At 36.9% G+C, this 13,691-nt stretch overlaps 1 protein-coding gene across 5 annotated transcripts in view; it reads left to right on the top strand.

Annotated features, from left to right (window-relative positions):
- The window catches only part of DENND4C (DENN domain containing 4C), a 134,437-nt gene that overhangs the window by 40,002 nt on the left and 80,744 nt on the right, over window positions 1-13,691 (top strand). For all 5 annotated transcript variants that reach the window (XM_004047844.5, XM_019033242.4, XM_055350646.2 and 2 more), the window contains exons 3-5: window positions 5,715-5,967; window positions 7,550-7,619; window positions 9,661-9,833. In XM_004047844.5, the coding sequence (XP_004047892.2) occupies window positions 5,715-5,967; window positions 7,550-7,619; window positions 9,661-9,833 (496 nt within the window). The remainder of the gene's footprint in view (window positions 1-5,714; window positions 5,968-7,549; window positions 7,620-9,660; window positions 9,834-13,691) is intronic.

Genomic DNA, 13,691 nt, shown 5'->3' with positions numbered 1-13,691 from the left:
TCAGAGTCCATCTTTTGACAAGCCCACCTGCCACCCCTTCCATACAGTCATAACTGAAAGATGTGAATCTCTGAAAAATTGTTATTGCTTGTGGTACAACTTAAAAATAAAATGACGACTTACGTAATTATATGTAGGTGCTTTCAGATTGCAAGTGGCTTTTTCATACACATCTTGCAGTTCCTAAGGCTTCTAATTTTTGTTACGGTAGTTTATTGATACAGATTTGCTAGAGTGTATGGTTGTCCTTAAGCTAATCATGATGGTTAATATTTCTCTCCAGATCAAATAATTGTTAATGTCTGGTGACTTAAATGTTTTGGCCTGTTCTCCTCACTTTCCCCCCACTCTTTCCTCACTCTAGTGTGAAGGGGTTTGGAAAACCTATTAGCTTCTGTGTTTATAGTAGGAAAGCCTATTAGCTACTGGAAATACAGACACCCATCTAATTAAATTTAATATGAAACACTGTTGCTAAACTTTTGTCTTTTTTACTGTCTTATAAACTGAGATGAGGTATTTATAAAAATAGTACTTTTCTCTAGAAAAGATGTTAAGTTAAAATATGTAAAATCTGATATTCCGATAGAAATACCGTATATACTATAAAGTACAATCATGTATCACTTAATGATGGGAATACATTCTGAGAAATGTGTTCTATGGCGATTTTGTCATTGTGTGAACATCATTGAGTGTACATACACAAACCTAGGTGGCATAGCTTACCACATATAAAACTGTAGCCTATTTTTCTTAGGCTGCAAACCTGTACAGCATGTTACTGGGGTAACAGATACTGTAGGCAACTTACACAGTGGTGAGTATATGTATATCTAAACATAGAAAAGGTACAGTAAAATCTGGCATAAAAAATAAGTCACACCTGTATAGGGCACTTACCGTGAATGGACCTTGCAGGACTGGAAGTTGCTCTAGGTGAGTCAGTGAGTGAGTGTTGAGTGAATATGAAGGCCTAGGACATTACTGTACACTACTATAGACTTTAGTAAATTAACTTTAGCTTATTATAACCTTTTTAGTTTATAAACTTTTAAAGTTTTTGTTAATTTTTTTGATTCTTTTGTAATAATACTTATTTTAAAACACCATACAGCTGTACAAAAATATTTTTCTTTCTTTAAATCCTTAAGTTTTATTGTATTTTAAAATTTTATTTTAAAAATTTATTCTTTTATTTTTTATTTTTTGAGACAGGGTCTCACTTTGTTGCCCAGGCTGGAGTGCAGTGGTATAGTCTAGGCTAACTGCAGCCTCCACCTCCTGGGCTCAGGCGATAATCCTTTCACCTCAGCTTCCTGAGTAGCTGAACTACAAGTGCATGCCACCACTCCTGGCTAATTTTCTTTTTGTAGAGATGGGGTTTCGCCATGTTGCCCAGGCTGCTCTGGAACACCTGAGCTCAAGTGATCTGCTTGCCTCGGCCTCCCAAAGTGCTGGGATTACAGGTGTGTGCCACCACGCCTGGCAAAAATTAAAAAAATAAATAAATAACGGGGCCTTGCCTTGTTGCCCAGGCTGGCATTGCACTCCTGGGCTCAAGTGATCCAGCCTCAGCCTGCTGAATAGCTGGCACTAGCTTGGTTTTTAAACTTTATTTTTGGTTTTTCTTTTTCTTTTTCTTTTTTTCTTCTCTTGTTTTTTTTTTTTTTTTTTTTTTTTTTTTTTGAGACAGAGTCTCACTCTGTCTTCCAGGCTGGAGTGCAGTGGTATGATTGGGGCTGACTACAATCTCTGCTTTCTGGGTTCAGGTGATTCTCCTGCCTCAGCCTCCTGAGTAGCTGCGATTACAGGCATCTGCCAGCACACCTGGCTAATTTTTTTTTATTTTCAGTAGAGACAGGGTTTCACCATATTGGCCAGGCTGGTTTTGAACTCCTGACCTCAAGTGATCCACCCATCTTGACCTCCCAAAGTGCTGGGATTACAGGCGTGAGCCACCGCCTCTGACCAGTTTTTATTTTCTTATTTTGAAATTTTTTGCAAAGATGAGGTCCTCCTATGTTGTCCAGGCTGTTCTTGAACTCCTGGCCTCAAGCAATTCTGCATTGGCCCCTTAAAGTGCTGGAATTATAGATATGAACTACTGTGCCTGGATTTTTTTTTTTTTAACTGTTTAAACTATTTTGTTAAAATTTAAGACAAAAAGACACGTTAGCCTAGCCCTACGAGTCAGGATCATCACCATCTCTGTCTTCCACCGCCACATCTTGTCCCGCTGGAAGGTCTTCAGGGGCAGTAACCCACATAGCGCTGTCTTCTATGATAAGAATGCCTTCTGGAATACCTCCTGAAGGACCTGCCTGAGACTGTTTTACAGTTAACTTTTTTTGTAAGTAGGAATATACTCTAAAGTAATGATAAAAGGTATAGTATTGTAAATACTAGGTGATAAGAATTTCTCAGCTCCATTATAATCTATGGCACCACCATAGTATATGCAGTCTGTGCTTGCATCATCATTATGTGGTGCATGACTGTATAGTATAATTGAAACAGGGCAGTATGTTATCTTATATATCAGATGCATTTCTTTTTTCTTTTTTTTTTTTTTTGAGACAGAGTTTCGCTCTTGTTGCTCAGGCCAGAGTGCAATGACCCGATCTTGGCTCACTGCAACTCCGCGCCCCTCGCCCCCACCCCCGCCAGTAGCTGGGACTACAGGCACCTGCCACTATGCCAGGCTCATTTTTTATTTTTAGTACAGACGGTGTTTTTCCATGTTGGTCAGGCTGGTCGTGAACTCCCAACCTCAGGTAATCCGCCCACTTCTGTCTCCCAAAGTGCTGGGATTATAGGTGTGAGCCACTGCGCCCGCCCAGATGCATTTCTTGAGACACAGAATCATAGACCATACGAAGTTCTTATTTTCTTCCCTTTGTCAGATTCATTGGCTTTCAACTGATTTGTTTCTCCAGTTCTTTTGTTTTTTGAGAAATTTCAAACATATGAAAAGTTGATAAACTATTGTAATACACAAGTATCCTTTTCTCCTAGATGATAGACTGTAGAATAATGAACAATATACTTGTGAGCTACAAATTGACATTTTTTTTCATTTGTTTGCTAAGCTAATTGAAAGGAAGTGGGAGCCAGTGTGCCTAGCCTATTTCTTTCTCTTAAACAAAATGTAGATACTCTATACCCTATTTTGTACTTTGCCTTTTTCACCTAAGAATATATACTGGCAATCACTCTGTATCTGAATATAAGATCTTCCTCATTTTTTGTGTGTGACTGTATAATACTTATTTGTGTGGATGTATTTACTTTATTCAACGAAACCTCTACTGATGGACATTTGGATTGTTCTCAGTTTTGTGCTATTAAAAGAATGCTTTGATGAATAACTGTGCATTTATTGTTATGTATTTGTGGAGGTGTGTTTTCAGGTAGATCCTAGAAAAAATTGCTGGATTAAAAGATAAATGTGTAAATAATTTTGTTAAATGTTACTAAATTTTTCTCTGTAGTGTTTGTGCCATTTTATATTCTGCCATATATGTGTTTTTTTAATCCACATCCCATCAACAAAGTATGTGGTCTGACATATTTTTTGTCAATCTCACAGAGATTAATGGTGTATCAGAGTAATTTCATTGAGGTTAATCATTGCTCCATAAGTTTAAGGGGCGATTTTCTTTATTCTTTTGCTTATACTGTAAACAGATTTTTAATCTTTACCTTGATTTTTTTAAAGGAAATTTTTTATGTGTTAGGAAGATGAGCTTTTTATGAAATAAGTTGCCAAGTATTTTCTTCAGTCAACTTGTCTTTTATCTTGGCTTATGGTGTTCGTTGTCATGTAACGTTTATTTTATGTAGTTTATTTTTCTACTCCCATATTTTATTGGTACTGGATTTTGAGTCATAGTCTTTTCCCACTGCTAGATATGCTTTTAGCACTAGTATGATTTAATTCCTTATGTTTAGATCTGTGATCCACCGGGGGATCCCCTTCTGGTGTGTAGTGTGAAGTATAGACAGGATTTTATTTTTTTCCAAATAATATTTTTTTCCAAATAACAATCCAGTTATCTAAGTCCTGCTTATTACATTTAAAAATCCATTCTTCCCTTAGTATATTGAGAAATTACCTTCATGATAGACTAGATTTTTCTTCTGTTTCAATGTCTTTCTGTTCACTTCCTTGCTAATACTCTCCTGATTTAAATATAGAGGCTTTATAGTACATTTTAATATTAGTTGGGTTTTAACAGCTTTATGGAGATACAATTCACATGTCATACAGTTTACTTACTTAAAGTGTACAATTCAATGGTTTTTAGTATTGTTTACAGTGTTGTGCAGCTACCACCACAATTAATTTTAGAACATTTTCATCAGCCTAAAAAGAAACCCCATACCCATTAGCAGTTGCTGTTTAGTATTCTTTCCCACCTTCTACCCCTAGGTAACTATTAATCTACTTTCTGTCTGTATGGATTTGCCTATTCTGGACATTTCTTAAAAACTGAATCACTATATGTGGTCTTTGTGACTTTTTTTTTTTTTCACTTAACATGTTTAGCTGCTTGTGCTTTTGGTGTCATATCTAAGAAGGCTTTGTCTAACCTAAGGTCACAAAGATTTGTTTCTGTTTTTCAAAGAGTGCTATAGTTCTTACATTGATTTTGATCCATTTTTAGTTTTTTGGATGAGTAGTATAAGGAAGGGGTCCAGCTTCATGCTTTTGCAGGTGGATATCCAGTTATTCCAACAATACATATTGAAAAGACTATTCCTTCCTGATTGCATTGTCTTGGCACTCTTGTTGAAATCAATTGACTGCAAATATAAGGGCTTAATTTTGGACACTCCATTTTATTCTGTTGATCTATATGTTTATTCTTATGCCAATACATTGCACTGATTACTGCAGATGTGTGGTAGTTTTGAAGTAGGGAAGTGTGAGTTCTCCAACTTTCTTCTTTTTCCAGATTGCTTTGACAAGAAAAAACAAAAGCAGCTGGGGTTTAAATAGGAATTGCATTGAATTTATTGATCTATTTGAGGGTATTGCCAAAGGCAGCTGGAATTTAGATAGGAATTGCATTGACTTTATTAATCTATTTGGGGGTATTGCCATCTTATCAATTTTCATTAATTCATTTTTCAGTTTTCATTAATCAAATTGAAGATTGAATTAATCAAATTAATTCAATTTTCATTAATCTATTTGAGGGTATTGCCATCATTGTCTTTTTGTCCATAAGCATGAGATGTCTTATTTATTCAGCTCTTTAATTTCTTTAAATAACATTTTATAGTTTTCAGAGGATTTTTAAAGCTAAAAAATTGACAAATTATGAAGCGAATTTTTATGAAAACATCTGAACACTTGGTGAAACTTCTAGGAATTGACCTGAAGATGTTTGTGGTGTTGCCCCTTTCTTTTTTCATATGTTTCTTGTAATAAGCAATACAAAATCAAGTTGTTCAATCCTGTTTACACTTCTTAAATTATGTTTTGGCTTTTGAAAAATAGTTTAGAGACTTGTAGTTCCCAAAGGAATAATTTTAATTTTGGTTTCTAGTGAAGATTTGGGAAACAATAGGAGAGACCAAAAAAATTTTCTTTGATTTCAAGAAGAAAACCAGCATTAACCTGAAATGCATGTACTATATATATGTACATATGTATGTGTGTATGTATATATCTATATCTATTTCTTCCCCTTCCTGCCATGCAGAGTTCTATATGAAGGGAAAGAACGGCTTATTCCAGGATGTGAAGTGATCCTAGCCACACCCTATGGTCGCTGTGCCAATGTCAACAATAGTTCAACTACTTCACAAAGAATCTTTATCACTTATCGAAGGGCTCCTCCAGTTCGACCCCAGAATTCCTTGGCTGTAACTGATATCTGTGTTATTGTAACCAGTAAAGGAGAAACTCCTCCTCATACCTTCTGCAAAGTTGACAAAAACTTAAATTGTGGAATGGTAAGAATAAAGTTTTCATCTTCAAAGTTTCATATGAAAACAAAAAGGGATACGTTTTGGATTCCTGTTTACTGTTGGGTATATACTCACTCACATTTTATATTTTCATGATGCTTGTTTTTATTGTTTCCTAATTTTTATGATTTGTAATAATTTTTTAAGTCCTATCCCATGATTTATAATAATTTCATCTTTAAGTCAGGGATATTTTTGAGGGAGTAAATCCTAATATTGTCTGTGTTACATTAACAAAGGTTTTATTCACTTTTGGATTTCAGTGGTGTCTTCAGGGACAACTGTGGGGTTAGAGTGGGTAGGAGCTCTCCTTACATTCATTCATTCATGCATGCATTTGTTTGCTTTTTTTTATTTTTTTGAGACAGGGTCTTGCTTTGTCGCCCAGGCTGGAGTATAGTGGTGCGATCACAGCTCACTGCAGCCTTGACCCCCCACCAGGCTCAAGTGATCTTCCCACCTTAGCCTCCCGAGTAGCTGGGATTACAGGATAGTAGAGACAGGGTTTCATCATGTTGGCCAGGCTGGTCTTGAACTCTTGACCTTAAGTGATCCACCTCCCTTGGCCTCCCAAAGTGTTGGAATTACAGGCGTGAGCCACCATGCCCGGCCTGTTTTTGTTTTTGAGACAGGGTCTCCTTAAGTTGCCCAGGATGCTCCTGAACTCTAGGGCTCAAGAGAAAATATTGCAGTTTTGCATACTTACTTTTTTTTTTCAGACAGAGTCTCACTCTGTCGCCCAGGCTGGAGTGCAGTGGCGCGATCTTGGCCCACTGCAACCTCCACCTCCCAGGTTCAAGCGATTCTCCTGTCTCAGCCTCCCAAGTAGCTGGGGCTACAGGCGTGCGCCACTACGCCCAGCTAATTTTGTATGTTTAGTAGAGATGAGGTTTCACCATGTTGGTTGGCCAGGATGGTCTTGATCTCTTGATCTTGTGATCCACCTGCCTCAGCTTCCCAAAGTGCTGGGATTACAGGCACAAGCCACCACACCCAATCCATGCATACTTACTCTTTAAAAGGACTGTAGTGAAGAAGAAAATGAACATAAATGTTTGATTCATAGTTTTTAAAGACTACAGCTTACTTTTGGTTCAGATTTACTTTGAAAAATATCTTCAGGTCAAACTAATATTAGCTTAATGTTGTATAGGCGGAGATGACAAATGCACCCAGAACAATTAGTGAAGACAGGGTTGCCTCTGGAGGTGATGACCTCATAGTCCTCCAGTGACCCAAGTCTTCCCCAGTTTGGGCTCCAGTGCACACTCCGTTTTGTGCTGTGTCTTACAAGAAGGGGCAATCTCTGAGTGATTGTGAAATTCTAAATCTTTTGAAATGGCCTTCATATCAGTTTGATTTTTGTAGCATTGTTTTCTTACTCTCTTCTTTTATTTTAGTGTTCTGAACTTCATGCTTTGCTGTATTTTATACTGCATAGTTCATTATATAAACATTTTAAATAGACTCTTCTGAGTAAATAATAAGAATCTTTAGTTGGTATCCAACAAAATCAATTTCTTTTCACTCTTTTGTCTTTTTTATAAACCTAATTTATGTTTTACAGTGGGGTTCCAGCGTGTTTCTGTGTTATAAGAAGTCTGTACCTGCTTCAAATGCAATAGCATATAAGGCTGGTGAGTTAAAAAAATTGTCTCAATTGCTATAGTTATTGGTGCATATTAACATTTGGCTAAAAGAGATAAAGTGTGCTCCCTTACGTAGTTTGTAGAATTGATCTATTCATAAAATTATCTATAATTTTAGCATATAAAGATATGTGTTTTCTTAAATACATTACATATACAAGATATATTAATATCCCCACCAAACATACTGTTAATTTAATTTAAACATTTATCTAAAGCAAACATATGTGGAATAAACATTCAAGCTTTTGGTCTACGTTAATAGACTTAACAGTATAATGGAAAGTTGCTGACTCTCTGACCTTTTATATTTTGGCAATCAGAAAGGTGTCAAACTGCATCTTTACTTCTTATATTTCCTTCTCTTATCTCTTTGTGTCTGATTTGAAACCACACGTTACTTGCCATGAAAGGTGGACTTGCTTCCTTTCTCCTTTGTTGCAAAGAATCAGCTATATGGAGGAGAGGAGGGCCTGAGAAACTTTTCTGCCATGAAGTGTTTGAGAAATCTATCGCCACATTCTTACTGCACATTAAAGTGTCAAGGGCTGTAAAGATTTAAGTGTCACGTCTTCATTCCACTGGTATGGTGGGATAAAAACTGAAAATACAGGTATGCTGCAGTTGTAAATAGAAAAGATACTGGAATACTTCTTTGTGAAAAGAAGCAGTGCTGATTACTTTTTGATTATGCACAGTTCTTGAAATAAAGTTTTACTTCAGGGAAGTCAGGCAAATTCATATCCAAAAAATCGTGATTTTCATAAAAACATTCATACTAATGAACCAAACCATTTAATTTATAATATAAAAATAATGGTAACGACTAACGTATAAAATTCAGTATCATTTTAAAATCTGATACTGTAGGCTGGGCGTGGTGGCTCACGCCTGTAATTCCAGCACTTTGGGAGAGTGAGGCGGGCAGATCGCTTGAGGCCAGGAGTTTGAGACCAGCCTGGCCAACATGGTGAAACCCCGTCTCTACTAAAAATACAAAAATTAGCCAGGCGTGGTGGCACGCATCTGTAGTCCCAGCTACTTGGGAGGCTGAGGCACGAGAATAGCTTGAACCCAGGAGGTGGGGGTTGCAGTGAGCCGAGATCACACCACTGCACTCCAGCCTGGGTGACAAAGCAAGATTCTGTCTCAAAAAAAAAAAAAAAAAAAAGTGATACTGTTAATACTGTTGTAATATGTTGATTATGTGTGATGTCCTTTTGTTGTTGTTGTTGGTGGTGGTGGTGGAGAAAAGATATCACTTAAAGAACTTATAGAAAGAAACTGTACCAAAGTATTCAGTTATTTGATACGAGACACTTATTTTAGAATAGAGAGTTTTAGATACTGAATTTGGGCTCAAAATTCTACTACTGATTTTGAAGTTTTTCACTTAGAGATGGTCTATATATTGATGACCTTAGAGGCTAATGAACAGATGCCATGTAGCTAATTTATTCTGAGGGTCTTTATTGTGGTTCTCAAAGTGTCACTTGCTCCTACTTTCTGGGTCTCACGTACTCTGTACTTAGTCACAGTGTTTCTGTCTCGTTTACTTTTCATGTTGCATGCCTTTTACGCTGCTTCTCTCTTAAGATGAGTTTAGGGGCTGTGATAATTTCTGTTGCCTCAGCATTATTTCATAACGCTTGTCTCTTCCCTGAATTTTTCACAGAAGACTAACTGAAATAGTTGGTAAATTTTTCTGTATGTTTCTTACCATTTTCCACAAGGTGTTGGCATGTGTAGAAGAAAATACATTAAGATTGGTGATCAAGATTGGTTGAATGGAATCTCAACTAGTATATTAATACATTTTTAATGTTACAATGAACTGTAAATTCATGGGTAAAATATCAGGGGTAAACTTATTTTAGTTTCTGTTATAGCAAGAGGGAAATCAATTTTAAAATACCACACAAGTATTGCCATGAAATTTGGCATTAAAATATTCCATTAATACCTATCATATGCAATTTATGGAAAAGTAACTATTTAAAAAATTTATTGTTGTCTCATTCTTCAAAAGGTTTAATTTTTAGATATCCAGAAGAGGACTATGAGTCATTTCCACTCTCAGAATCAGATGTACCTCTTTTCTGCCTTCCTATGGGAGCTACTATTGAGTGCTGGGATCCTGAAACCAAATATCCACTTCCAGTTTTTTCAACTTTTGTCTTGACAGGTTCTTCAGCCAAAAAGGTATGTTTTTGTCTCATTGATTAAACACATTTTGTCCATGTTTTTATTTCATAAAAAGGTTAATACAAGTTTTATTTGAATGTTAGGATTATTTGGACATGATACATTTTGGTTTAAATTTACACTGTCATCCCCAAGGTGAGAAATCAACATGAAAATTGCTATCAGGATATTGATACCTCTGGAACTTCTACAGAAGCAAAGATAAAGTCTCTCTGGATAGACACCTTCAAAACCCAGGTGTCAAGATGAGATGATTATGACAGATCAAGGACATAGGTACCATAGAAAGAATCGACAGACACAATTAAAAAGCAGGGTTAGACCCTCAAGACATTGAAATGACAGAATGACAATATAAAGGATGTTATAAATTAAAATATCATTGAGATGACTTAAGAACTAATGGAGGGGCTCAAAATATCAAGGAAGGAACAGGATATTTTGAAAAATGAATAGATTGGGAAAAGAATCAAGTGTTTAGAAATGAAAAATATGGTCCTTAAAATTAAAAATTCAGTGAGTGGGTTAAACAGCAGAGATAAGGCCAGGTGCGGTGGCTCATGCCTGCAATTCCAGCACTTTGGGAGGCTGAGACAGGTGGATCACTTCAGGCCAGGAGTTCAAGGCCAGCCTGGGCAACATAGCACAACTCCGTCTCTACTTAAAATACAAAAAATTAGCCAGGCTTGGTGGTACACACCTGTAATCCTGGCTACTCGGGAGGGTGAGGCATGAGAATTGCTTGAACCCGGGAGACAGAGGTTGCAATGAGCTGAGACTGCACCATTGCACTCTAGCCTGGGCTACAGAGCAATACTCTTTCTAAAAAAAAAAAAAAGTAGCAGAGATAAGACATACATGAAGGGATAATTAATGAAGTGGAAGATAGGTTACCTTAAATGTGGTACATACAAACATAAAACATAAAAGGAGTTTAAAAATGTAGCAGATAGAACTAGAAGGTCTAATAGATATTTAATGAGTTACTGAAGGAGAGACTAGAAAAGGACAAGGCTACATCCTAAGAGTTAATGGTTGAGAGTTTTCCAAGGTTGATGAAAAAATTGAGTCTTCAGGTTAAAGACGTACTCTGAATCTGCAGCAGAGAAAAATAAATAATAAATAAATAAATAATCCCACCTTTTTTTTTTTGAGATGGAATGTCACTCTTGTTGCCCAGGCTGGAGTGCAGTAGCTCACTGCAACCTCCACCTACTAGGTTCAAGTGATTCTCCTGCCTCAGCCTCTTAAGCAGTGGGATTACAGGTGTGCGTCACCACACTCAGCTAATTTTGTAATTTTTTTTTAGTAGAGATAGGATTTCACCCTGTTGGTCAGGCTGGTCTCAAACTCCTGACCTAAAGTGATCCAACTGCCTCAGCCTCCCAAAGTCCTGGATTATACAGGTATGAGGCACCATGCCTGGCCTGTCCCGCCTCTTATTATGTCATGGTGCTATCATGGAACACCAGAGACAAAACAACTAGAGAGAAAAGACATTTATTGTCTTATGTAAAACATATATTGCATATAACAGTAATAATGACATAAACTGATTTATAAAGAAGAGAAGGCAAAAATAAACAATATTCAGAATAAAAAGCTGATAGCAGTAGAAATTTCAAAATTGAAAACTTTCTTTTTTTTTTTTGAGACGAAGCCTCACTCTTATCCCCCAGGCTGGAATGCAATGGCACAATCTGGGCTCACTGCAACCTCCGCCTGCCCGGTTCAAGCGATTCTCCTGCCTTGGCTCCCCAAGTAGCTGGGATTACAGGCACCTGCCACCACGCCCGGCTAATTTTTGTATTTTTAGTTGAGATGGGGTTTCACCATGTTGGCCAGGCTGGTCTCGAACTCCTGACCTCAGGTGATCCACCTGCCTCAGCCTCCCAAAGTGCTGGGATTACAGGTATGAGCCAATGCGCCCAGCAAAAATTGAAAACTTTCTAAGGAAATTTAATAGGCGATTTTATTGAAAAAATATATAATCTGAACTGACTCATGCGGATGAAACAAAATACATCTGTGACCTCATTCTACAGGTACAGGCTACACCTTTATAACTACTGTGATAAAGATAATATATGTAAAGTATCCAGCACAGTGCCTGGAACATAGAAAATACTGAGTGAAGGTCAATATTATATTAACTTGATTGCCCACTACTAACTTGTTAGCTTAATAATCATTTACAATTTCTCCTGCTGAAAGTAGTAAATATAACTGAAAATTTTAAGATCTTCAGACATTAGTTACCTAATATACTTTGGCAGTAGAGAACAATAAAGTCTCATTTGAGATGTGGGTACTAGGTGATCTGCTTGGTTTATTCATTGTTTAGGGGATATCGACATGTAAGCATTGAGGTGTGTAAAATTTATGTTTATGCATTTGTCATTGCTTGTTAAAATCTTTGAGATCACTTTGAAATTATATCTGGGAATATTGTGTGTATAAAGGCAAGGGTTATACATAATGAAAAAACAGTTGGCAAGATTTATAAAATACAGAAGTAAGGATTGATTGTTGGGAGAAGGGGATGGGTTAAAAACTTTGAGATCACTTTGAAATAATTGTATCTGGGAATGTTGTGTGTGTAAAGGCAAGGGTTCCTGTGATATATATAATGACTAAACAGTTGGCAAGCTTTATAAAACACAGAGGTAAGGACTGATTGTTGGGAGAAGGGGATGGGGATAGTGATAGAATTTCTTTACAGCGTTTTAAGGAATGGGCAGATCAGAGGAAGTACCAAGGCTAAACAAAATACACACAAGCACAAAATTATGAACTAGTCTATATGCCTGGTAGCTCTGTATTGTTGAACAGCAACAGCAGGTACTGTGAGGAATTGAGAGCATCATGCCACTTACACGGACTGTGGCATTTTACCTGTAATGGGGAACTTTTGAAGGATCAGCTATTACCTCTGAAGGACTGTTTCTTCAGTGTATTTTTCACTAAAATACTTTCTCTTCTGACTTGAGACCAGTTAGGGCTTCAGTAGTTGCTTTGATATGTGGTAAGTGGAAGTGGAATTGAACATGACTTCGAAGTTTCTACCTTGGGAATTGTGTAGCATAACTGAGTAAGATTAGGAATATTGGATGAAGTGTTTAGATAATGAGTTCACTTTTGAAAATACTGGTTTGAGATGCCTGTATGACATCCAGGTGGAGATTATTGAGTAGTCATTTTGAAAATAGGAGTCTGAGGTTCAGGGGAGAGGTCAGGTAGGCCTAGAGATAAAGATTTGTGTTTTGTTAGTATCATGATTATAGTTAAAACCATAAGAGAATGAAATGTTCCAAATAGAAGTGTGAAGTTAGAACCTTAGGGAATGCTAGTATTTAAATGACGGGTGACATAATTGGATCTAGTATGGGAAAGAGAGAAGTAGCCAGAAAACAAAGAGAAATTTTTACTGTCAAAGACAGCAAAGGAATAAAGAGTTTCAAGACAGAGGAGTGTCAGCTCTATCTTGTGTCATACGAGGCAAGGGTGTGGAGGAATTGAACCTGTCAACATTGCTGATGAGAAAGTCAAATGCTGCTGCTGTGGAAAACGGTTTGGCAGCTCCTCCAAAAGTTAAACTTAGAATTACCATATGATCGAGCAGTTTCATGCCTAGGCATATACCTAAAATAATTGAAAGCAGAGACTCAAACAGATACTTGTACGCCAATGTTTGTAGCAGGGTTATTCACGATAGGCAGAAGGTGGAAACAACCCAAACGTGCATCAACGTATGAATGGATGCACAAAATATGGTGTATATATATATGATGGAATTATGATTTCTTCCTTAACAAGGAATGAAATTCAGATATGTGCTACAATATAGGTGAATCT

This window comes from Gorilla gorilla, chromosome 13, assembly GCF_029281585.2.
Source record: "Gorilla gorilla gorilla isolate KB3781 chromosome 13, NHGRI_mGorGor1-v2.1_pri, whole genome shotgun sequence".
NCBI lineage: Eukaryota > Metazoa > Chordata > Mammalia > Primates > Hominidae > Gorilla > Gorilla gorilla.
This window is presented reverse-complemented; position numbering and strand designations above follow the sequence as displayed.